The sequence below is a fragment of the Pundamilia nyererei genome, unplaced genomic scaffold, assembly GCF_000239375.1.
Source record: "Pundamilia nyererei isolate P.nyererei 1_Seehausen unplaced genomic scaffold, PunNye1.0 scaffold00146, whole genome shotgun sequence".
Lineage (NCBI taxonomy): Eukaryota > Metazoa > Chordata > Actinopteri > Cichliformes > Cichlidae > Pundamilia > Pundamilia nyererei.
This window is the reverse complement of record NW_005187547.1, coordinates 1,438,991-1,463,785: the sequence shown is the minus strand read 5'-3', so window position 1 is coordinate 1,463,785 and position 24,795 is coordinate 1,438,991. Positions and strand designations below refer to the sequence as shown.

The window sequence follows — 24,795 nt, the reverse complement described above, 5'->3', positions numbered from 1 at the left end:
TTGTTGGGTTTTTTTCTCTGTATCTATGAAGCGCCTTGAGGCGACTTATGTTGTGATTTGGCGCTATATAAATAAAATTGAATTGAATTGAATTGAATTTCTCTCCAGCCCTGTATTTGCTGGTTTGCTGGTTTGGCTTCACTGCTTTAAGCAACTCGCTAACCTTGGTTTTCCTCTGTGAAATAGAATTTAAATGACCATTTAGATGCTAAATATTTCACCGTTTTTACAAGATAACTATAAACTTGGTGCATCTGTGCTTTTTGTTGGTTTTTGTAGTGTGCAGGCGTCTTTTTGGTTGCCTGTTGTGTCTGGAATCAGTGGTTAAAAGACAAGCAGTGAAAGCAGGCCAAACAAAAACCAAACAATGAGCTGAAAGATGGTAAAATGCTCTGCAGAGCTGGAGGGGAGCAGGAGAATATGTAGCTAAGACTTTAAAACTTTTTACAGTTATTTGAGAAAAGTACTGATTACGCCAGCTTGCACTTTTTGACATTTTTCAGATTAAAATTTTGATTTATTACAAAATGTCTGTGAAGGTTCTCAGTCATCCAGGTCATCGTAGTCAAAGGAGCTTGCAAAGAAAAGCGTCTGGACTTCTTTAAGTTGCTTGAAGACCTTTCACCTCTCATCCGAGAAGCTTCTTCAGTTCTAAGGTCAAATGGTGGAGAGTCCCAGATGCCAGTCCAGACGCTTTTCTTTGCAAGCTCCTTTGATTTATTACAAATGTGTTTGATGGTTTATGTCACATGCTTTAAATATCTAAGACCAGTTTGTTGCATAGTGGACATATATTTCATATGACTGACACCAAGCAAAAATATGACCTTACTGGCTAAAAAAGCTAAAACTAACACTGCAGTTGAACTGCTGTGCACCTGCACAGACAAACCACACTTCACGGCACAGATTCAACAATTTGCTGGAAACATTCCTCAGAGATTTTGACAGCTGCACGTCCATGATGTTAATCTTCTGATCCACCACATCTGTAAGGTGCTCCACTGGATTGAGATCTGGTGACTATGGAGGCCATTTGAGTACAATCACTCAGTGCCATGTTCAAGACTCAGTTTGAGCTGATCTGAGCTTTGCCCCATGGTACAATGTGATCATAAAGGGATGGACATGTTCATCAACACTACTTGGTTTGGCTGTGGCGTTTACATGTCGTTCAAGTGTGACCTTAGTATCTGGATGTCTGCAGAAATTGAGACTCAGTATTTTTCCAATCTTCTGTTATTGCATTTTGCTTGAGCCCATGTGAACTGTTCTCCCCCAACAGGAGTGGCACCAGGAGTGTTTTTTGCTGCTGTAGCCCATCTCTTTAAGGTATACCCGGCTTGTAACAAGAGGTTATTTGAGTTAATTTTGTCTTCCTATCACTTTGAGGCAGTTGTTGCCACTCACTGGATATTTCCTCTTGTTCAGACTGTTCTCTGTAAACACTAGAGAGAGTTCCACTGGAAAATCCCAGCAGTTCAGCAGTTTCTAAATTACTTTGTCTGGAACCAACAATCACGCCATGTTCAAAGTCATCTTTCTTCCCCCCATTGCTTTGTGTTTTCTTCTCACAGAAGTAAACTGACAGGGTAATTCTGCGTTTAATGAGAAACTACTCATTATTTTCTCTCAGCAGACATTCGTGTTGTGATATGACATTTAGAAGTTCCTCCCCCCAGTTGCTAAAGGCCAATACTGTCGTCCTCAAATTGGGCAAAACTGAAATAGTCTCTCACAGATCATGTTGAAAACAAAAGCTGAGGACTCATTTTTTTTTCTGGACTGCGTTGGGTCACTCAGAATTTTTTGGGCCTAAGTAGCTGGCAGACTGGCTCCCAATGGCAAGTAAACAGCTTTGGCTGTGGCTCAGGTGGTAGAGCAGATCAGCTACTGATTGGAAGGTTGGTGGTTCGATTCCTGGCTCCTCCAGTCTGCATGCCAAATATCCTTGGGTAAGATACTAACCCCAAATCCCCATCGGAGTGTGGTTTTGTGAGAATGTTTATTAGTTGCACTTGAGTTTAGAAGTGCAGGGATGAATGAGGCGTGCTGTATACAGCGCTTTGAGTACTCCGTGAGAGTAGAAAAGCACTATACAAGAATCAGTCCATTTCATGATACCTTCTCTGACATTCAATGGATGAATTCTAACATTCAGAAGCATATTGCAGGGCACTAAAAGTTAAAGAAAAATATTATTATTATTGAGATTTCTTTGAGTATTTAATTGATTGTCTTTTACTTTTTATGATACCTAATCTTCATCCTTCTGTAAAAAGTGCCCCCCTCCCCCAAGGAAGAAAAAATTGTTCCCATTTTGTGTTTGCTAATGACGGTCCTGTCCACCAGGTCCACATTCTTTGTGCTGTGTAATTTCCTCTCTCCTGTCTCATATAGGGGAATAGCAAGGTGCTGTGCAGCTGATGAATGGCTCCAGCCTTCAATTGTTCCTCTTCTGCTGAACCTTTGTTCTTTCTCTCCCAGACACACACACACACACACACACACACACACACACACACACACACACACACACACACACACACACACACACACACACAATACAATGACATAGATTCATACAGAAACACGTCCCCCACACACACAACACTGCATTGAACTGCCGTATGCAGAAATGTCCTTGCAGTAGTTGTTGCTTTACCCTCTCAGAGTAAAGCTGAAATTCACAGTGCCTGTATTTGTCATTTCTACGCACAAAAACGAAATGCAGAATGGACTGACAGACATTTATTCAACTTATTTTTTCCTGTGGCTGAGGCTGTTTGGCTTTTTCTTTTCTTCATACTTATCTCCCATTTACAAAACTAAGCTCTTCACACGTTGGTTTCATTCTGTACCAGCACTGAGAGAGTGTGGCCATTTGTCAAAGCAAAACAAAGACAACACACTGTGAGCTCCTCTCGCCTTCTTCTGAGATCACAGCAACACTCTCATAGAGGGAGGAATAAAGCAGCAAAACAAAGCAAATAATCTGTGGGTTGAGCCAAACCAGCTACCACTTATGCAATGACTTTTGAAATATAGAGCAAATTCAAAGTAGTAGCTTTTTTTAGATTTAGGATTTACAGGAAATTCATGTGAACAAGTGACAGAGTTTTATAGTTTACCAAATTCACACAGGTGTTATACCTGATCTTGCAAACAGCATCATCTGTGACCAGAATGCTGAAATGTGTAGTCTGTTTATGTGTAAACACAGTCTTTATCAGATGGAGCTGATTCTGCTTCATAGTTATAGTTAGCGACTTATTACGACCCTTTGTTAAGTTGGGGTTGGTGGTGCTGATTCAAGCTTTCAGTCTGACTTGAGGCAGGCATTGTGGTTTAAAATCTGCATTGGTAACTCAGTAATTCTGATTTCCAGCTTCAAATTGAACCCACCGGGAGAGTCAGCACTTTGTCCAGGGGCGCATCTAAAAGGGGGGCACTGGGGGCCAGACACCTCAAAATCTGATAATGTTTTAATTTTGTGGACTCGGGGATTATTGATACCTGATAACTGAAGTTAATGGGCTTTACATTAAATAAATAATTTAACTATGTGTTATTCTCTAAGGAAATGCAGTCTACACACAAAATCGCTACATTTTGTTCTTTTTTTAATTCTTACTAAGTTTTTTGTACCACCACCATCTTGGATGGTGTTGCTGATTCAAGTTGTAGTTCTGACTTGAGGGGGTGTTTCACTTTAAAATCTCGTCTGGCAACTCAGAAATTCTGATTTCCAACTTGAAATTGAACACATCAAGAGAGTCAGCATTTTTTCCAGGGGTGCATCTAAAAGGGGGGCACCGGGGGGCAGACATGCCCCAGCTTTCGAAATTTAATTACCACCCCAGTACCCCCAATGATATTAATGTGGGATACTCTAAATAGGACATTGCAATAAAAGAATAGTTTTATATTAATTATTTCTGCTGATTTAGATAATGAACATAAAATATAAATTCTATTTGTAGACTATGCCATATAATAATACTTTTCTAATTAATAAATTAAGTATTATTATTATTATTTTTTCCATTATGTTTTTATTATTCCTTTATATTTTAAGTATATTTTAATATATATTTTGATGCTAATACGTGACACAAATTAACTTGCAGTGCATGATTTGCAACATTATTTTACAATATTTTGCTTCTTTGGCTTCATTTAACAAAATACTTAACAAACTACAAAAAGTTCCCCAATACAAAACAATTTTTATGTTGGAACCACTGTATCTTATTTAATAGAGAGGTGATGAGCCTAAAAGTCATGCCCAGTGTTTTCTAATGCAGATTTAATGCTGTATCAGTTTCTGATCCGTTGCCCCCATTTCTGAATATAAGAAAAGTCCTTGAATCAGTCCCTCTTTTTGCTTGGGTATAATATATACAGCTATTAAATAATTCTACATGCACAAACTTAAAAAAAAAGAGAGATAATAAATGTTTCAAGTCTTTATCCACATATCCTGAAGATTAGTCTCTGTGTGGAAGTAAACCGATTCATTAAATTTTTTTTGATTTTTTTTAAAGTTTTGAGATGTTACAAATAAAGCAGCCAACGGAAGGAAGGCTGAGACAGAGCCATGCTGAACGCAGTCTGAGCCCTTCACAGCACATGACCTGACACTGCTGCACCGGCGTCAGCTGAGGACTGATTCAGCTGACCTTCACCACTTTGATTTATGTGCAATTCATCCATCTGACGCTGGTGGGTATTCACCAGGGAGCAGATAGTTTTAGGGTGGTGTTAAACACTGCTTTGAAATATGAAAAAGTGGGGGAATATCGTTAAAACGCTGATGCATCTTTCTTTACAGAAAAGTTCCATTTTCTAACAAATGCTAGTGTTGTAAGGCAGGTGAGGATAACTGCGTACCAAGAAGGTTTAATGGTTACTGCCTCACTGATGTTGATGATCATTGAAAGGTCTTCAATTAAATCCTGAAGCAGCCCCTGGATGAGCAATAAATGGAAACAAATGGTTTCTGGAGGGAAGTAAACCATCCTCCGTGGATAAGATCTCCATCTCTTGTAGTTGGATGGTTGATGCCTGTGGAAGCAACATAATTGTCCAGAAACTTGGAAAATGGGATAATAATATTTCTTTATACACAAACTGGAAGCATTGACAGGTCAGTGTGTGTCTGTGTATGCACTTTGCTGATGAACATCTGTTGTGAGCTGCATGAGCCGGGAGTTGAACTGAAGACTGTAGAGCTCATAATGTCACACTGAACATGGGTGGCAATGGGTGGGGGGAGGCACACAGGGTGGAGGAAAGAAGGCAGAAAGCTATCTTTAGTTTCCCGTTCATTCTGTGATCGACCAGGTTCAGTTTTTAAACTTCTAAACTTAACTGTAACATAAATAAATCCATTAAGTGACTGAAAATTATTAAATTGTGCTCAAGCTTTTTTTTTTTTTGTTCTAATTAAGTAAAAACAAAAGTTAATAGTTTTCTCCCTAAAAATCAGTACTTGACTATAATATTTGTTTTGTATTTGTTCTTAATAGCTTGTAAATCAATGGAAAAGGTCCAAGGAGGGAATGAAGGAGTATGTTTGTTTGGAGTTGAATCACCTTCACTACTAATAATCCAAACCTTTCCAGTCTGGTTTACCCTGCAGTGGTGCAATAACACCTGGAAATGACAGACCTGACTTCATTATGTGGACTAACATTTCCACTCACCTCATGGCAATAAATCTAATTTCACTGGACCTGCAGAAGAAGTCCTCTTGTCTTGTGTCTTTAGCCTTAAAACCAATTTAATTATCTATTTCTCTACAGCAGGTCATTGTGCTGGATCACAGTTCAGTGGCTTTTGAGTAAATGTGGCATATAGTCAGACAGTAATTTTACTCTGCAATCCAGATAGAGGTTGCATCCCATTAACTTCAGTTTCAGTTCAGCTGTGCTGTCGCAGTATCAAAGTTTAATGAAATCTCAGTAAACTTTGTATTTGTATGTTGTGTGTGGCAGATATTTGAATCTTTGGGTCTCGGCTCTAATTGTTTGGCGCCACATGCATTCACGTTAATCAGTATGATGGCGAGTCTCCCGATAAGCTTGTTTGGCAACAGTTATTGTATGTCGACATCACTTTAACCCTTATTTTGGAAGCAGCCAGGCTACTAAGAAAACCAGCTGGTGCTCACACATCACCTCTTTTCTCACTTCCCTTCACAAGCTTCCAGAGAAATTCATAATCCACTTTAAACGTTATAAATAACATATGAAGTCCTGCATGGCCTACATATAGCAGAGTTATATAGAGACCTTATTCTAATCGTTGGCGTCTCCGATCATGTTATCTGAGTCTTTTAACCCTTTTGTGCTCTTATTTTGAAACTAGAGGTGATCACAGTAGTTGTAGCTTCTAAACTTTGAAGTGACCTTCATCGGCCTATCTGTGGTTTGTTATAACTGCTAAAAACTATTTTTAATAGGTTAGCTTTTTCTTTAATCTGTCTCCCATCATTTTTGTCCATTTAATATGTGTACACAGGCATTTAGGACTGTAAGACTGTGTTTTACTGTGAGTCTATATCCACAAATCCATATATATTTGTTCAGTCGGGGGAGGTGTGGTTTCTTTTCTCTTCATTCCTCTCATGTCATATTTCTTGCATGCCTTCCTTCTTCTTTTTCTCTGCTTTTATGTTTTGCCATCTATGAAGTGTCTCTCAATAATGCTGATCGTTCTCCTCAATAGAAATGTTTTTCTTTAATATTTGTTTTCTTCTTTTTCCAGGACAGCTGGAAATTGCACCACCCACTGCAGCACAGTTAAGATATGGTAAGAGGTCCTTTTGTTCTTGGCAGATATATTAACTCCTCAATGTGTCTCTATATATTTTATCCTTTTCATTTTACAAGATGAGTACTCATAGAAAATTGCTCATTAATCTTTTAGGACATGCCTCATTTAACAGTCAGTCAGTTTAGGAAAGTTAATGAGGACCAGTTTAATTAATGGCTCATTGTGAATGTGTTGTTTCCGTGAATTGTCCAAAGGAAAGGAAAAACCCCTGTTTATGGACCTAATGGATCCAAATTGAATCTAATAAGCAGTAAAAAAGTCTCTGAGTCTGAGGTCATAATGACTTAAATGTAAAATCAGTGGTTTTTTGAGGTTATTTAAGAGAAAAAACAACAAATTGATGGATTGAATTTATGTGTAAACTTAGAATTAATAAATAAAATTAGATAGGAGCAGGTTTGCAATTCATGGAAGCCACCTTGTTGTCCCAGCTTGAGTACAGATGAGATGGACATCGTTATTCATCGTAATAGTGTTTTATGAATGTGGCTGCAGAGCGGCCACATACATAGTGTACCAGAGGTGGAGAAGAAGAAAACTCGTAGGCATTCCCGTGCAGAGTGTCAGACTCAGGATATGAGTATCTATGCTTATTATCTGAGAACGGGTCCTCTTCACCAAAGAAGTGAAAACAAGAAGGAAAGAGACAACGCGACTCGATAAAACTACATCTTCTTCCTTCTCACCTCAAGTGTCACCTGCTGAGCTGATGTCTGAGCTCTAACACACGAGGACGTGCATTAACATGCACCAACAACAGCTGGTTATGAGCTAACATTAAGCCAGCTAATATTAGGCTGTGATAAACAGTTTGATTGTATTCTCATATCATATGAGAGTTTATTCAATAAGTCTCAGAGTCCAACAATGTTCGATCCACTTTAAAGAAAGCTTCATTAATGCAAGCTAACAGCAGCAAAAACGGCAGCCTTTACTGACAGAAAGGTTCAGGATTTCCTAAACAATTCACCTCAGGATCACTGTCAACGTTTAGAAGTGAGCTTCTCTTCATTTTGTATCTGACTCCTTTCACAAGTTTTGCAGCCTCCGAAGTAAACAGTCATGGAGACCAGCTGAGGTAAACAGTGGACTGACAGCCTGCACCAGGGGTGCCCAACTCCAGGCCTCAAGGGCCGTGTCCTGCAGGTTTTAGATATCACTCTGGGTCAACACAACTGAATCAAATGATTAGTTCATTACCAGGTCTCTGGAGAACTTCAAGACATGTTAAGGAGGTAACCTACCCATTTAAATCAGCTGTGTTGGATCAAGGACACATTTATAACCTGCAGGACACTGGCCCTCGAGGCCCGGAGTTGGACACCCCTGGCCTACACTCACAAGAGATGAACAACGGCCAGAGTTGTTTGTCCTACATTTTCTACCATAGCTAGGATTATGGCTTGAATTGGGAGTGGTAAAAAACAAAACAAAAAAATAAAATAAAAATTGAATGCAATTTGGAATCTACTGACCTCTAGTGGTGAGATTTTGCACACTGTAACTTTAATATGTAGCTGTTCCATCATACACAATATTACTGATATTTAAATCTACTTTAGTTCTTACTAATGTAATGGCTCACTATAATAAACATTGCCACAGCAAATGTGTGAAGTTGTACATCATAATATTATACTCTGAAAAAAATATCCGGAACGACAATCTGCTTAAGCATGGAGAACAATACTTGTTGCACGTAGTCCTAAGTCCATTTGTGCCTTGTTCAATTTCTTTGAAGCGTTTTTTAATTCAAACTTTCCCTAATATATGATAATAGAAAATATAACAGGATTTCTGACTTGTATAGAACATGTTTTTGGAAAAATGAAGGGTACGGGTAAAAATGGATGAGCTATTTCATCCATTATCTCACATCTCCCCTTTATCAGTGCTTCTTTCTACTAATGTGCTTAAGAAAGCACACTTAATATTAGTAGCGTGACAACCCATTAAATTATGTATGCAGCTAAAAGTAGATTTTAAAGGTGTTATTTTATTATGCACGTGTGCGGTGGTTAGCACTGTTACTTCACGGGGCGATCGTGGCTCAAGAGTTTGTCTTGTGATCGGAAGGTTGCTGGTTCGAGCCCCGGCTCTGACAGTCTCGGTCGTTGTGTCCTTGGGCAAGACACTTCACCCGATGCCTACTGGTGGTGGTCAGAGGGCCCGGTGGCGCCAGTGTCTGTCATCCTCGCCTCTGTCAGTGCGCCCCAGGGCAGCTGTGGCTACAATGTAGCTTGCCATCACCAGTGTGTGAATGGGTGGATGATTGAATAATTGACTAAGTAAAGCGCTATACAAATACAGGCCATTTGCCATTTTACTTCACAACAAGGAAGTCCTGGTTTCATATCTACCTGGCCTCCATTAACAGCTGGAAAAGATACCGGGGGTTAAGCGGATGGATGTGTGGGTGGATGGTGAATTTGTATAAGGAGACATGTTTTCTGTTTGTACAGTTGTCCGTTATTACATCCTGGATCATCTTGTGTAAACCAGTCAGCACTTCCCAACATGAGGGTTCGTATTAGAAAACATTTGAAGCATGCATTTCTTTTGAAGTCAAAATAATGTAAAACACAGAGAAATTGAAGAAAAATGAAATGAAATAAACCTGAATTGGTATATAAAACTGGGGACCAGCCAGAAAAGCTTCAGCATAAAGCTGAGTGGGGTTTTTCTCATTGTGCTCACAAAGAAAGAATGTAATCCAACTGCAAAGGCTGTGTGGGCATTTTTCACTCTGTTGGTGATCTCATGAGCTCAGCTTTCTCTCTTCACTTTAAAGGTTTGGAAGCTTCTCCTCCTCGCCTGTCTTATATTTAACAAAAACAGATCTTTGTCACAACAGCCGCTTTGTGTGGGAAATATTTAGTCTCCTCTGGAGTTGAGCATTTGTCTTTTTGAGCTGACACAGAAGAGACAAACTTCAAGTGAAACACTGACTCAGCCTGTTGTCGCTGTGGTGTCGCACACATTTGTGATGATAATGTCAATCTTCTTGTTGTTGCCTATTTTTTTTCCTACTGGGAGTTACGAGATTATGAAAAAAACCCACTGCATCCATCTCAGGGATGAAAACTTGTGAAAGCTGCGATGGATGGGAGTCCACCTGAGGAATGACGTTTCAAAAAAATGCCTGCGACATCTCAAATATTCACTTTGGCGAGCTCAGAGTTTTTCTTTCTTGTAGGCTAGCTGTGATGTGCCCAGGAAAACATTAGAGGAGCCAGATAAAACAGTCCAGACCTTTGCCTGTAGGAAGCAAACTTTGAGCCTGATACAAGAGGAAAGTCTTAAGTTCATATCAAGTCACCAAAAGGAAAACTAAGGACGAGCAGTCGTGATTTCCTCAAATTTCCTAATTGAAATTTCCCCACCAACAGGGAAAAATGTCCCCAGATGGCTGTTATAATTAGAGCTAACATGGCCAGAGGAGTCATTTTTTAATATTGGGTTAAACTCAAAGTGTGCAGAATGGGATCCTGAGACAGCCGGGTCCAGTTAAGATAACAGGCCCTTGCTGTGAAATTCAAATTCAGAGCATCGTGGCGTTCACTGCTTTTAAATCTCTAAAGACAGCTTCACTCTTAAATCATTTTCTTGAGTTAAGAATAAAAATGTGACTCATTAAGGATCTGAAAGCACATTTGAGAAATAAAGAGGCAAATCATTTACCAAATGTTGAGATTTCCCCACTGACCTCGCTAACTGCTGTTAAATTTCACACTCGAGTTCCAGTTTGTTTCCGTAGGGAATCAGTCAAACCCAACACCGAGAATTCTCTGAGTGCTCACTTTGTTCCGTTTCAGCATACGTTTGAAGGCAGGATTGCCTCTGGTGTCAGTCTGCGTTTAAGTGTTGAGTGTGTCGGTGTTTATCGTGTTGAGCTCAGGCGCTCACAGCAGGATTGAAAGTTCTCACGGCGTCCTGAAGGAGAGCTGCAGCGCTACGAGATCCGTAGAGAACACAGTCGCATCGTGGCGATTACGCTTCAAACTTTCCTGCAGATTTGTCACTTAAACTAAACTGAACTTCACTTGAACTTAAGCTTGAATATCCTTTGCCGGGGCGGTGGATGACATTTTAAAATTCACTTTGATAGCACCATCGGTACATCAGACTGTCTATAGTATCCACGCACTCCTGCTGCAAGTGGATTTTCTTGATATTTATGATGCTATTTACTCTTTCCTGTTTAAAAAATCCATTCCACCTTACCAAGAGTCTAGTGTTCACCCGCTGGCTTCGTAGCTGTCTGCATTTTACCAGCGGCAGTGCTAAAGAAATAAGACGGAATGACTTACCCCCGTACCACATTAATGAGCACGCACTAATGTATCACTGCCTGATACTGATTTACAGCTGCTTATGGCTTCAGAGGCGTTTTGTGTCTAATGTTCTCATTTCTCTTCTAAATGTGTGATGCGTTGTTGTCTATCCATGCTGAATCACATTATAATGTGTCTGACAGTGATTTGTTGTGTTTGCTTGCTTTACAGTTCTGCTGCACAATGCACTCCCATTCGTTGGATTTGGATTCCTGGACAACTGCATCATGATTGTTGCTGTAAGTGTCTGCTTCATGAGGCATGCACTCCTAGCACTTTATTCTCTCAGTCTCTGGAGGTAGCTAATGCAACCTGAAAGACTGCAAAAAATGCATTTAAAGGTTGTACTAAGTATAGATTAAATTTTACAAAATAGTACTTTGTTGAGATTAGGAGCTTTGTGAGTGATTAAAGGTCGTCTCGTTGCCTTTGACATGGCTGCTTCGAAGACGAGGAACCAGGTCTGCAACCACTCGCTGTCAGTTGCTGCATGCAAAGCAGCTTTTGTGCATTAAAAATGTAATCGTAGTCATTCTGCTATCAGTTTATGATTGAATGGAGTCAAGTTGGCAATTATGTGTGACCCTTTTTGTGACGACACGGTTATTAACTGTGATGAATTGATGAAAATTGAAATTCCGGTCCAGCCAGAACCTCACACGTTTGAAGCAGAAATAGTGACATAGATGCTAAAGGAAGGTGATTTAACTCCAAAAGTACACAGGTGCTTGGCATCCTGGCTTGAGTCCCCTATTGCAAAGAGATGCAGACAACTGCTTGCACTGAGCTTTCCTCTTTGTACAAATGAGCTTCTGTTCTCTTGTTTTTTCCAGGGCACACAGATTGAGTTATCAATCGGCGTGGTTCTCGGCATTTCAACTATGGCAGGTCAGAGAATCTCGTAATGTATTTGAATCTGTTTTATTTTTGAAAACACATTTTCATTTCCTGTATTGTCCTTTTAAAGTATTGATTATATGAGTTATGTAGAAGACTTTGAACAGCAAAAGGAGGATCACCCACAGTGCTGCACTTAGTCAATTCTATAAACGTGTGTTACATATTAGAGCTGGGCGATATGACCCAAAATTCATATCTCGATATTTTTTAGCTGGATGGCGATATACGATACATATCTCGATTTTTTTTTTTTTTTTTTTTAAAGCCATAAGGTAAGAACAAAAAGAGAGTTTAGTCAAAGCTGTGTCCCAGATGTCAATCAGGCACTTTTATTAACATACAGCATAGATGTACATGAAGAAATTACTCAACAGGTGCCATTTATGGTCCTTTTACACACACACACACAATACGGTAATATTACGGTGAAGCACAGTACGTATCACTCCACGAGGCTCCATTACGGTAGCCGTAATGCTCTGACAATCCATCAAGCGGTGCGGCTCCGTAGCTCACCAAAGTCGTACTAAAACACTTTTTTGACAGATTGCACATAAGGTGCACTGTCGAGTTTTGAGAAAATGAAAGGATTTTAGCTCGTTAGCGCGGTTAGCTCGCTAACACGTTGACGCCGTCCAGCCCCACGCACGGGGCGATCCGCGGTAACTTGTTAACGGAGATTTGCCGTGATCATCTTGTCGTTGCCTGCAGGTGAAGTTATGGGGGAGGGGGAGTTGTGCTCAGTGAAGGAGAGGCGAGGCCCAGTAACGCAGCGTAGAGACAAAAATGGACGAAAGAGAGGCAAACTTGCGGCTCCACAAGTATAATTATAACGTAACATAGACTATATCGATATAAACGATGTTGTCACATCTTATATCTCGTATGAAAATATATCGATATTTTTTAAAAACTCGATATATCGCCCAGCTCTATTACATATGTATTGTATATGTGTCACATTCAGATTCAAGAATATCTGCTTGTAAATCAGTCATTTATTTATTGCATTTGATTCGATTTAGGAAAATATATTTGAGAGTAATTCACATTCATGCTGCAGCATGCTAAATCATAGCTGACTGCCAAGTCTCCAAATAGAAGAAAAGGCACTTTTAGATGACGTGTTGACAGAGTGCGCTGTGTTGCAACTTAAACCTTAATCATGGAACTGTGACACTATTTAAAAATAATTATAAAGCGAGGTCAGATTAAAGAAAGAGAGGAGGAAGAGCGGCTGGCTACGATAAGGAAAACTTCATGAATATGTTAATGCTGTTCACAAGCACATTGAATGGGTATTGTAATATCCCCTTGACGACGCACATCAGAATTTTTGTTATCGCCCGCCACTGTTCGCCGTGTCTAAAAGAGCCCCCTACTTTACCCTAAGTGAGAATGAACACACATTAGCTTTGGGATGACCGTATCAGTCAGTGCTTCAAATTTAGTGTTTTTCTTTTTGTCCAACTCAAACAAAGCGAGCGTCCTTTATATTGTCATTAATCGAAGCAGAGCTAAAGAGCAGGGGGCATTTCCCTTCCTTTCAGTGCTTCTGATTCTGTTGCTGTTGGTGGTGACTGCAGTTCTTTGTCTTTAGCTCAAGCTTTTAAACATGCAGCAGATTGGGTAAACTGATCTTTTGTCCAAGAGCCTAGGAGGTAGAAGCCAGAGGCTTTTTAAATTCCACTTCACCTGGAGGGACTGGAAAAGGAAGACTTGACCTTTTCCAGTTAAATGGATCTATAAGGGATACACTGACAAGACTCATTTGAATTTTCACTTCAAACCCTTCTCCATATATTTCTAGTCAGCCAAGTTTCAGTTAAAAAAAAAGAAAAATCTCCATTTGTTCAGTTCATTCCCAGTGAATTGATTGAATGGATGATTGGAATTTTGATTGAAGCAATTTCAGGCATGGTAGGACTCGCAGAGAGGTTATCAGGCAGAATGTGCAAAATTCAGTTTTAGAGAGGCCACTCTGAAGTTTGACGGGAGTGCTTGTTACCTTTGTGTGGAGAGGTTTTCTAACCCGGATTTGACAGTGAGCTGTAACAGACACCCTCATTAAACTAGTAGTTTAAAAAAAAATCTAAATCTACTGCAGAGCCACTCGGAGACAAGAAGCACACAGGACTTCTGTTCTTTCCTTAAGCACAGCCTTAACACACTTTCTATCACTCAGACCCCATTTAGTCATTCGCACTAGATTGAGGGCATTCGGGGGTCTGCAAATTAAAATGCTGCAGTTATCTAATCCGGTCCAGAGTGATTTAGCACTAATGTCAAGTCTCTAGTGAAGACGACAAATCACCTTCTAGGAGGCAAAAATGTCTCTGCTCGCTTGATGAGCGTGGAAGCTGCATGAATCGTCTACTCCTGACTTTCCTAATTACTTCAGTTAAACAGCCTTAATGATGTGAAAAGACTGCAGCTCAAAATGAATATGAGGTCAAAGAATTGCATTCAAAAAAGATTTATTTGGCCAAAATTCTAACTCTAACTAATTTAATTACAGGTAAATTTTCAGTGTAATTCTGTTAAATAAGTATAATGTAATGTATTGCACTAAAGAGGTCGTTTTGGTTCGCATGCATTCAATTTGTACCAAGCACATTTTTCCTTTAGGTTTTTCAATAAATAAACATTTGATTTGATCTATTTCAGTTTCATTTTATTCAAAATTGTTACTCATGTTTAGTGAAAGTTAATTTTCCTCCCAGTGCACAGTTTAGAACATTTGATTGATGAGACTGGTCAAACTGGTGGCGCGCAAATAAACCAAGTGGTTGAGCGTGCAACAATGGTGATAAATATGAGGTGAAACTAAGGGGTTTTTAAGGTTTTTAAGGTTTTTACGGTGCTCCCAGGGGGAGGAAAAAGAGGAAGACCTCAGAGAATATTCACAGATGCAGTACAGGAGGACATGTAGAGGGTTGGTGCAACAGAACAGGATGTTAGGGACGGGGTGAGCTGGCAACCCTTAAGGGGAGCAAGCTGGAAGAAATAGAAGTGTAAATTTCTTTCTTGACAGAATTGGTGCTTCCAGGCTTCAGTTTGCATACTTGAAGCCTTTGTACAGCTCCAGCTGCCTCACGCAAACAAATTTTCAGCTTTGTGTGAGAACAGAAGCATGTAAGGCCACGTACTGCTGAGTGCAGGTATACTCCTGTTTTTGTCACTGTAGAGAGTGCTGTTCATGCACGCCTATAAATTATGACCGCTTGTACAGGAGCAATACAGCTAGTGCAAAATGTTCCCGCTGTCTCCCATTTGTAACTTCACATTGTTTCATGCCACATTTATCCCACAGCAGCCGTCAGTGAATAGTTCACTTGCAGACAGGCTCTCTAGTTTTGCTTCAGGTGTAAAAGGCTCCTTTTTTTTGCTGCTTCCAGGCACTTGCATCTGTTCGCTCCATCAGGTTGGCAGTACTGTCAACTATTAGGCAAAAAAGTTTTAGAAAGTTCCCAAGAAATACAGTGTGAAGGAAGCATGTGATAACAGTAACAGAAAGGTTAAGAAATGAAAGTAAACTAAAGAAAAGAGTGTGCTGCTTGGTGTTTGCAATGAATTTACAGGCTTGTCGCTGCAAACACTGCAAGGTTGTGATTGAATGGGATTAAGCTGGTAATTACATGCAGTCTGTTTGTGATGATACAGCGATTAACTCTGATAAATGAGGGAAAATCCCCAAACAGCCTGTTGCTTTCCACATACAGAAATTTACATTAAGTAGGAGTTCACATGTAATACTTATATTTAGAGTCCATCCAGAAATCAGAGATTACAAACAGGAAATCTTTTTTTTTTGTTACTCTTTGTCTTTTTAATTGACTTCCCTTTTTCTACTTGATAAAGTTTGTCAGAATATCAGTTACACTGTGATTTCTGTGTTTGCAGCTGCTTAAGAATGACTTGAATTGTGATGCATTTGCCCGCCCCCTCATCAGTCTGTTGATGTGCATCAGATCTAATGCCAAGGCCCCGAAGAGGGAGAGAAAGCAGCGAATTAAAGGCACAGCCAACCTTGTCTCGTAATTACATCTGAGCAGGTTGACCACATAATAAAGTCTCAAGCTGGCCTCTCCATCACTGCTGTCTCTTCAGTGGCTGTACAGAGGTGCAGTGTTTAACGTCAGCAAGATATTGTGTTACATCTGTTTTAATCATCTTCAGAGTGTAGATTAATTTGCCTAACGTGGCCATATTGCCTCAAAGCAACCATGCACAGCTGCACGTGTGTCCTCCTTCAGCTGACTGAACATTGAACTGCTGCATAGCCAAGAATTCAGCTTTGTGACCGTATAAAGTACTGGTACACAATTCAAGACAAAGCATGGGGCTAATGGCAGCGCTCTCTGTTTAAGTGCCAACATGAGGTGAAACACACTGAAAAATGATTACACTGCCAGAGAGTAACGTTATATTTAGAAATCGACTAAAAATGTTTAAATAACCACACGAAATCTTCATCTGACCTAAATCAGCTGAAGCAACAAGCCCCTTTTCCTTTGTGGTGTTTGCTGATTTACAGTCAGATTTAATGGTGCACAGTGCAAAGATTTCTGCTAAAAGTACCTTATTTAGTCCAAATATGCTCTGTGTGTTTTGGCACCGACTCTTGGGCCAAGAGTTGCACACTTTCCTTTCCTTTCCTAGCTGTTGCAACAGCTCTCGCCTCTCACTCAGAGGCTCTAGTTAAGTCGCTCGTTGTTCTTGTCGCAGAAAAAGAAGCTGCTTGCTTTTAAACTTTTATAAACCAGAAGCTTAAAGATGCTTTGCCACAGGATGCATGTGTCTCTGCTCGCTTTGTTAGTAGAGTGTTTGTCTCTGAGTAATGTGTACAATATTTATTGCTACAGTAGCTCAAAGATCAGATGAAAGTGCTCGAGACCAGCCCGAGATGATGACTGTGCCTCAGCAGTGATGACACGGTTGCGTTGTGTGTTTCCTCTGGAGTGTTTCTGTAATGCTGCAGCAGCAATGCTCTGCACTCAGGGTCAGGGACAGCTGAGAGAACAGGAGTAAAGCACAGGCTTTATTTTCTGTCCTTAGGCACAGCTGTTACAGTACCATACGGCACATTCAAAGCATAAACCGGTGACAGTGAAGTTATTTCAGCGTTCCCTCGTCCTCTTTTACTTGCACCGCAGCATGTAAGAAGCAAAACGGCAGCAGTGTGGTCTTCTTCTTCAGTGTGTTGTGCCTCTGCTTCTTTGATGAGCCCATAATGCACTTGGGACATCCATCATGCCCTACGGAAAAATGCCTCTGTAACCCATGCCTCTGCTTCTCCCATTATCTACAGCTGCTGCGCTGGGCAACTTGGTATCAGACCTGGCAGGACTGGGGTAAGACTTGACACACACACACACACACACGTTTGGTAAATTCAAACAGTTCAGTTGAAATTTAGAATCAGTCAAGGAAAGGAAGAGCCATTAATCTGATTGTACAGCAACACGTTTTCCACACAAATATACACAGATAATAATAATAATATTTATTAACAAAGGTCCTTTTCACATCACGTTGAGAAGGTAAAGGTTTACCATCATGTTGTTCGTGGGGCTAATTCAATAAATTGCTCACTTTAGCCCAGGGGTGTGGCTTGATTAAATCACGCCTCGCCGTCTTAAAGTCTGTGCTCTGACTGTTGTCGTTGCTGTTGTTGGAGTGTTGGAGCGTACAGCAACCGGGAGAGTCAATAAAGATGCTGAAAGCATGCGAACAACCCCGTGTTAAAACATGAAATGTAAAATTTGTTTTGGACACTGACTTTAAAATGATTTAAATGTTTGGTTTTTTTAAATCCCTGAAAAATCCTTTCATTCATTTTCCTCCAATTTCTTCATTTTTATTCTGTTTCCTGTCCCAGAAACCCAGCAACAAAAACCCCATCAGATGTTTTTTCCCTTTCCTGCATAATCAAAATTAAAAGAATGAAATGAAGTAAAAGTGGATTAAAACACTGACTGTAAGGACTGATGAATTTGTACAGAGTAATTTAATGTGATTTCCTCAATAACAGCGTAATGATATAGGAAAGCTTGATGGTCATGTTTCTCCGATCCTTCCATCAGCTCATGCATGACTGTTTAAGCGCCTCCTTGTGGCCACAGAGATCATAACCAGCTTCCTGAGCTGCTTCATGAGCTCAACCAGTCCCATTACTTAATATAATGGAACGCCAGGGTGAATGCAATGATGGCGTGCATTTTTTCTCCTCCTTTTCAGTGTAAATCATACCCATGCATGGATGACAGAAGTGGAATATGCTGTTTCCTTCTGTTTTCCCTGTGATGTATTAGTCTAGTTCTTGTGGTCCATGTAAACACTCTCAGCAGGCACACACACGCGTCCGTGAGCGAGTGTGTGATTGCCGCTCAATCAAAAGAGGAAAGTGGAGCCCCCGTGGACGCTTTATCAAGGTGAGACAAGGCGTGTGAAGGCCATTTGTCTGCCTCAGAGTCTCAGTGGAGCTGCAACAAGAGATTTTCACAGCAACGTTTGCGATGCAGATTTTGTTCTAACAGGAAACGCTTTAGTGTCCACATAACGCTCGTCTTATAAATTACACTGGGAGTCGGCGGCACTTTAGTGGCTGCAGAGAGACTTCTTGCTGAGGTTGTAGGTGGACTCCGACTCTGAGATCCCAGATGACTAATTACTGCAAATATTACGGCTGGATTTCAAACTGTTTGGTTAACAGAAGTTGGCAAAATTCGTAAATAAAAAAATCCTGTGCATGTACTCGAAAATATGCATATGGCTTTCTGTTGGTGAGTTGGATTACAGCCATACTTTCAGACATTTAGTTCACCTGGAACAAGATCAGGCTTCCCATTCCCAAGCAGCATAGATGTGATGATGTTCAGCCGCAACTGAACTCACTTTCCACCTGCATAGATGAGCCAAATGAAAGACTCTGGAGACTGATTAAAATGCCTCTAACGAACTTACTGTGAACTGCAGCTTCCTTTAGCTTTCGTTTGTTGAAGTGCCTTTAAGTTTTATTTAATCAAGAAGTGAACTACTGAGTTCTAAGAAAGCTAAGAAAGTTTTCCTTCTTAGCTGAATTCTGCTGGTTAATGTGCTTGTATGTACAGAAGATCCTGATTTGGTCATCGCGTTGGTATGCAGAAACCCACTGCAGCCAATGAATGCTTGTCTCTGGGTAAAATATATATTATATGCTTTTAGATCACATACACACAGAAAATTATATACTGTACCTTTTACCAGTATAAAGTTGTTTGGTTGATATCCACGTACACTGATATTTGATGTGCAGGAGTTGGTCTTCACTAAAAAGTTAAGGACATACTCTATGCAGGCTAATGAGTGTGCTGTAACACGAGTCATAAACACTCTGGACATTGCATCAAAAGAGCCTCAAACCTGCTGATCCTCTGAGTTTAGTAACTCCCAGTTACTAAATTTTGACTATTATATAATCAAAGTGCACAGACGTAGCTGTCACTGCAGCATGTCCCTTGGCCAATGATGCTTTTTAGTCCTCATAATTAAGAGGAAATCTGCTCATTTAAGAGATACTGACTCACTTGTAGAGAATCTTCCGTGTGTGTGTGTGACTGTGCTGAACAACATGCACAACCGTTTCCACATATGTGCCAGTGCATACATATTTTATCATGTAGGAGTTCATGTTAGGCCACGTTTGTAATGTTTCACTCCGTCTGAGTCTTTTAAGTATTTCGGCAAACCTAGGAAACCATCTGAATCTTGCTGAACTCCATAATTGAGCTCATGAGTCATTCTGACCATTCAGCTGGTTATTACTAATGCTTCTGTCGAGTTTAGCCTCAGCTGTTTTAGGAATTTCTTACAAATGCAATGCATCGGTGGCTTTCTGGGGCAGACAAGGAAATGCACATTAGGGATCTTTAGGGAATACAGAAGTGGAGACGCATCCCCCTCCGTATCATGCCTGCATTTTCTACCTTACTCCTTCTGAATCCTGGAGTAATCTGGATTATATTCCATTACCTTTCTTTAAAAAAAAGTGGGTGAATGCCTGTGTGACTGATGCCTTTTGAACTTTACAGATTAACAATAGTGACATTTCGTCAATGCACATAATTCTGTGTTTTTTCCAAACACAAGCTGAGTAACTCAACGTGATGGCTTTTAGTTCCTCCAGATGTAATTTTCCAAAAGATAAAATGTATAACTGTGTTTTCTGGGGCTTGCGATGCACCCGGCTCATGTTTCAGCCTGCTTCTCACACAGTGAACAGCCTGTCTGTCTTGTTTTATGTTTTTTGGGATGAGCTCGGGCCTTTCAGTAAATTTCATCATTCCTGCATTGTGATTGCTGCAGTATTTTGTTTTGGCTTTCTTTTTTTTAAAATGCAGAGCTTATTTATTTTGCCCTCCGCTGTTACAAGAGCACGGGTAATTTGGAGTGAATTTCATCTAAAGCCGTGGATGAATGTGAAAGAAATTAGGATTGGGGCTCGGCGGTGAGACTGAATTTCAAAGAAGCGGAGAGAAAAACCAAATGCCTCCCTCACTGCAGCTTACTGAGCTTCAAAGCTGTGGTCTCAATTACTTCAATTTAACCATCATTTTAAATGCGAAATAGAAGAAGAAAACATAAACTAGAGACTTAATGGCTACAGTGTATCCACTTGAGATGCTGTAAGAAAGAATATTGTCTAATGAATCTACTTATTCTCCTCATAAGGACTTAATAGCTCATCATCTGTTATCATAAGAATCAGTCCTATTTCCACTACTTCTGCTGCCCCATCCTTAAAGGCAGTGGGCTCGAAAGCACACCCCCCTGGACACAAATGCACAGGCAGACTTGCCTTTTTCTCAGATATGCTGTGTGCAGCTTATCGCTCCCCTAACAGCTCCAGCTGCAGCTTATTTGTATGTGCAGCCGACTGAGGATCCATTAGTGCCAGTGAGTGAAGCCGACCTGGGTCCAAATGTCAACCCATATTTCTTCCCTCACATTCAAAACCGCCCCACCTGCACCATATTTACGTGCCTTGGCACATGTAGGGTCACACGACAGTGTTTATGTCGGTTCCCTTCGTTTGCATATTAGAGTCCACTTCCTCCTCTCTAGCTTCAGCCAGATAATTTTCCTTTTTAATGACATTTGGCAGGCTGGCTGTCGCTTCATGTCCATTTTACACCAAAGTGGCTCTAACTGCTCACTGGAGCGTAGCAATGACCTTCTTGCTCTGTTTCCAGGATGGCCAACTGTAGAAATATTCCCACTGTTTCCAAGAGTCTTTTATTTCAGGACTATTAAGCCAAGTGTCTCTTTGGAAACACTTTTTCCCAAACACACGAGCGGAAACCTGTCAGGTTGTGGACACACGACTGAAGCAGGAGGCACCTGAGCACAATCAGGAGTGCCACAGCTGAGGCCCCCTGTAGGTTAATCATTTTCATTTCTGTCAAATGATAGAAATGAAATGAAAGGATGATATGGCATTACCCAGTCCATATCAGAATAGAGATCCAGCAGAATGTTCTTGTTTCTAGTTGCCCAGAATTCTTAATCCAATCTTATTCATTTTTCTACATCGTGGTGATTTCCGTGTAGCACTCTTTATCTGCTGCAATCCGTCATCGGTCCGTGATCTGTGTAAATCCACGCAAAGCCCTGGGACTGAGTTAATTTATACACTGTTGGAAGCTTCCTCTTTTACTCCATCTGTTGTTAGAGCTGAGGTTTGGCATCCTGCTGGGTTTATGAACATCAGCGACAGGAAGCAGACCGGAGCATTAATCTGTTGATTTATTTTGTCGTTATTAGCACCGACTCTGGTTGTTGTTTGCCTTGGTAGGGAAGTGTCATGTTAGCATGGGTTTATTGAATTATGATATGTAATGGAGAAAATTATCAACGGGGGGATTATTATATAAACAGAAACGATGCAAACACAAATAGGCAGCGGCGAATTCAATCTGTTACAGAATTTTTCACATAATGTTTCTTTGATTTTCTTTTTGTCACAATAACATTTCAACAAAATCACAAGACTTTGGTATTCAGACTTCATTTGATTAGAAGGTTTTGATGGGTGATGTTTGTGTGTGTGCATGTGTGATATACAGCACTGTGCAAATATCTTGAGCCACTCCTCATTTCTTTGTATTTTTGCTTTCAATGAGAAAAATCACAAAACGTTTTTGCCCATATTTCGTTTTTCCATTTATGTCTGTGCTTTTCAAGAAGTCACTGCACCTATTTCCCATTTCCATAGCAAAATATTAAATAAAAGAGGGGTTGCTCAGGACTTTTGCACAGTACGCTGTATATCAGGGGTGGGCAACTCCAGGCCTCGAGTGCCAGTGTCCTGCATGTCAGGTGTGTCCCTGATCCAATCACAGCTGATTTAAATGGCTAAATTAGCTCCTCACCATGTCCTGAAGTTCTCCAGAGGCCTGGTAAGGAACTAATCATGTGATTCAGCTGTGTTGACCCAAGGTGAGATCTAAAACCTGCAGGACACCGGCCCTCGGGGCCTGGAATTGCCCATCCCTGCTGTATATAGAGCGTTCTATCAATAGAATAATGCTGTCGCTGCAGTTTGCTGAACTGTGTTAAGTCCCTTCCTATTTAATTCTTTTTCTATCCATCGGTCTCTCCCTCTCCTCAGGCTGGCAGGTTATGTAGAAGCGTTGGCGTCTCGGTTGGGGATGCAGATTCCTGACCTGAGCCCAAAACAGGCTGATATGTGGCAGACAAGAGTCAGCTCTCACACGGTGGGTATAGAAACAGTTACAGAATTTGCTCTGGTTCGCTCCCCCACTGAGCGGCTCATTTCTGTGCAAAATGCACATCAAACCAGGACAGGCCTTTGCACGCTGACAACTCAAACGCGAGTAACACAAGTCTGTGTGACGGGGCCCAGCTTTCAAATGTCATAAAAGGAACTGGGACCTGGCGATCTTTAATATGCTATAAGTGCTGAAGCATGAAATATAATAAGCTACAGTGATTAGTCTGGCACCTGGCTGGTTGCTAAAGGCTGCTGTGGCTTGTGAAGAAATAGTTTTTAATAAATACAAGCCAAAAATAACATATCGGTCTTTGGAGATTTTAAGTGTTTGCTTCCAACCCTTTGTTAGCGTTACAGTAAAGAGGGAAGGTGTGGCATGAAAAGCACCGAGCTCAATAAAAAATGACAATAAAGACCAATTTACAGTTACATAAACAACTTTTAATGCTCCAAGTCACAGTTATAAAAAGACAATTGGTTTTACATTTGTGCCTTTATTGAACCTAGTGAATTTTAACTCGCGCTGCAGGCTGGAGAAACCTGTCCACCTCTGTGTAAATGACTTCTCCACAGGGTTCGTGGATTCAGCGGCTCCGGTTAAGGAGACCAGATTGGAGATGTGGGTTGTGAATATGTCAGTTCGTATAAATTAAGGCCACTGTGTCTGTTTTTCAGACAGAAATCAGCTTTTTTCAGTAAATAAAGGAGTATAGGGATGCACAGAGGCTAAGAAAGCTGAGGGTGTTCATCAGACAGCAATAAGGCGGGCTTTCTGCAAATAAAAGAAAAAGAAATTTGAGGGTCTCTCAAGTATTTGCCCACCTGCAAAGATCACACCTAGAGAACAATATGCAATCCTGAAATAAATGAAGAATAATCCCACGGTAACAATGTGCAGAAATCCCTCCATCTTTGCTAAAATCTTTGTTGTCTTCTTCCCACCCGCAGGGTAAAGCCATCGGCGTGGGCATCGGCTGCATCCTCGGTATGTTTCCCCTCCTCTTCTTCAAGGACGAGGATGAGAAGAAAGAAGGCCAGACGGAGGTGAAGGAGCAAACGCAGTCGCCACCTGCTCCAACAGAGAGCAGCGAAAACTGAGGCGAGGCTAGAGACAAATACTATTCAGAATCCGTTTGAATGCTTGACTTAATCTGACGCCGACTGCTCTCGCCTTGTGCGCTGGAGCGTATGGAAATATCAGTGAACTCCATACGGTCCAATCGCACGGCTCAGTCGAACTATCTGAGGTATTCTGAAGAGGATTTTAGATAATATTCGATCACAAACTCTGAACTTAAGCACAGGAGGCTCGTCATCTCTTGAAGAAACGACTGCTGCTACCTGATCCCGTAACCTCACTTCGTCTCGACTGACCGACACGGTCATTTGTCTAAGACACCTCCTCTTACCTCTGGCTATAGATGGCTAGATCACATATAGGTTAACTGACAGCTTCGTGCACCCCCTGAAATATTATAGGAGAAAACCCAGTTAGAGCTCAGTCGTGTTATAAAGTTCTTGTTTTCTGTCAGAAATCTTGAAAACCTTACAGGGAAGACGGAACGAAGTCAGTTTAGTGTTCCAGATCAGCCAATGTTTAAACACCTTTTCCGTGTTTCCCTGTCAGGTTTTGGTGGTTATAAACCAAGAACACGGTGTCTTCAGTTCCTAAAGCATGTAAGCTTCTGGATTTGAGCAAGTCCTGCCTCATCCACAGACCTTGACAACTAGTCCGCTGCAGGTGGTTAAATCTGTAACACCTGAAAGCTTCTTCTTCTCCTCAGTGATGCACTGCATATGCACACCTCTGCCAAAGGGTTCACACAAATCACTGAAGAAGTTAAATGTATTTAAAAGTCCTACAAAATATTTTAAAGAAGAGGCAGAGGGAGGAAGAGGCAGTGAACAACGATATGAAGTATAAACTGTGGATCACCTGGATCCTCT

At 40.8% G+C, this 24,795-nt stretch overlaps 1 protein-coding gene across 1 annotated transcript in view; it reads left to right on the top strand.

Annotated features, from left to right (window-relative positions):
- LOC102204536 (transmembrane protein 65-like) overlaps positions 1 to 24,795 on the top strand; it is a 43,549-nt gene extending 18,754 nt beyond the window's left edge. Inside the window, exons 3-8 of the mRNA XM_005744627.2 lie at positions 6,772 to 6,816; positions 11,346 to 11,413; positions 12,008 to 12,062; positions 17,386 to 17,428; positions 22,726 to 22,831; positions 23,797 to 24,795. Of these exons, the coding sequence (XP_005744684.1) occupies positions 6,772 to 6,816; positions 11,346 to 11,413; positions 12,008 to 12,062; positions 17,386 to 17,428; positions 22,726 to 22,831; positions 23,797 to 23,946 (467 nt within the window). The 3' untranslated portion in view covers positions 23,947 to 24,795. The remainder of the gene's footprint in view (positions 1 to 6,771; positions 6,817 to 11,345; positions 11,414 to 12,007; positions 12,063 to 17,385; positions 17,429 to 22,725; positions 22,832 to 23,796) is intronic.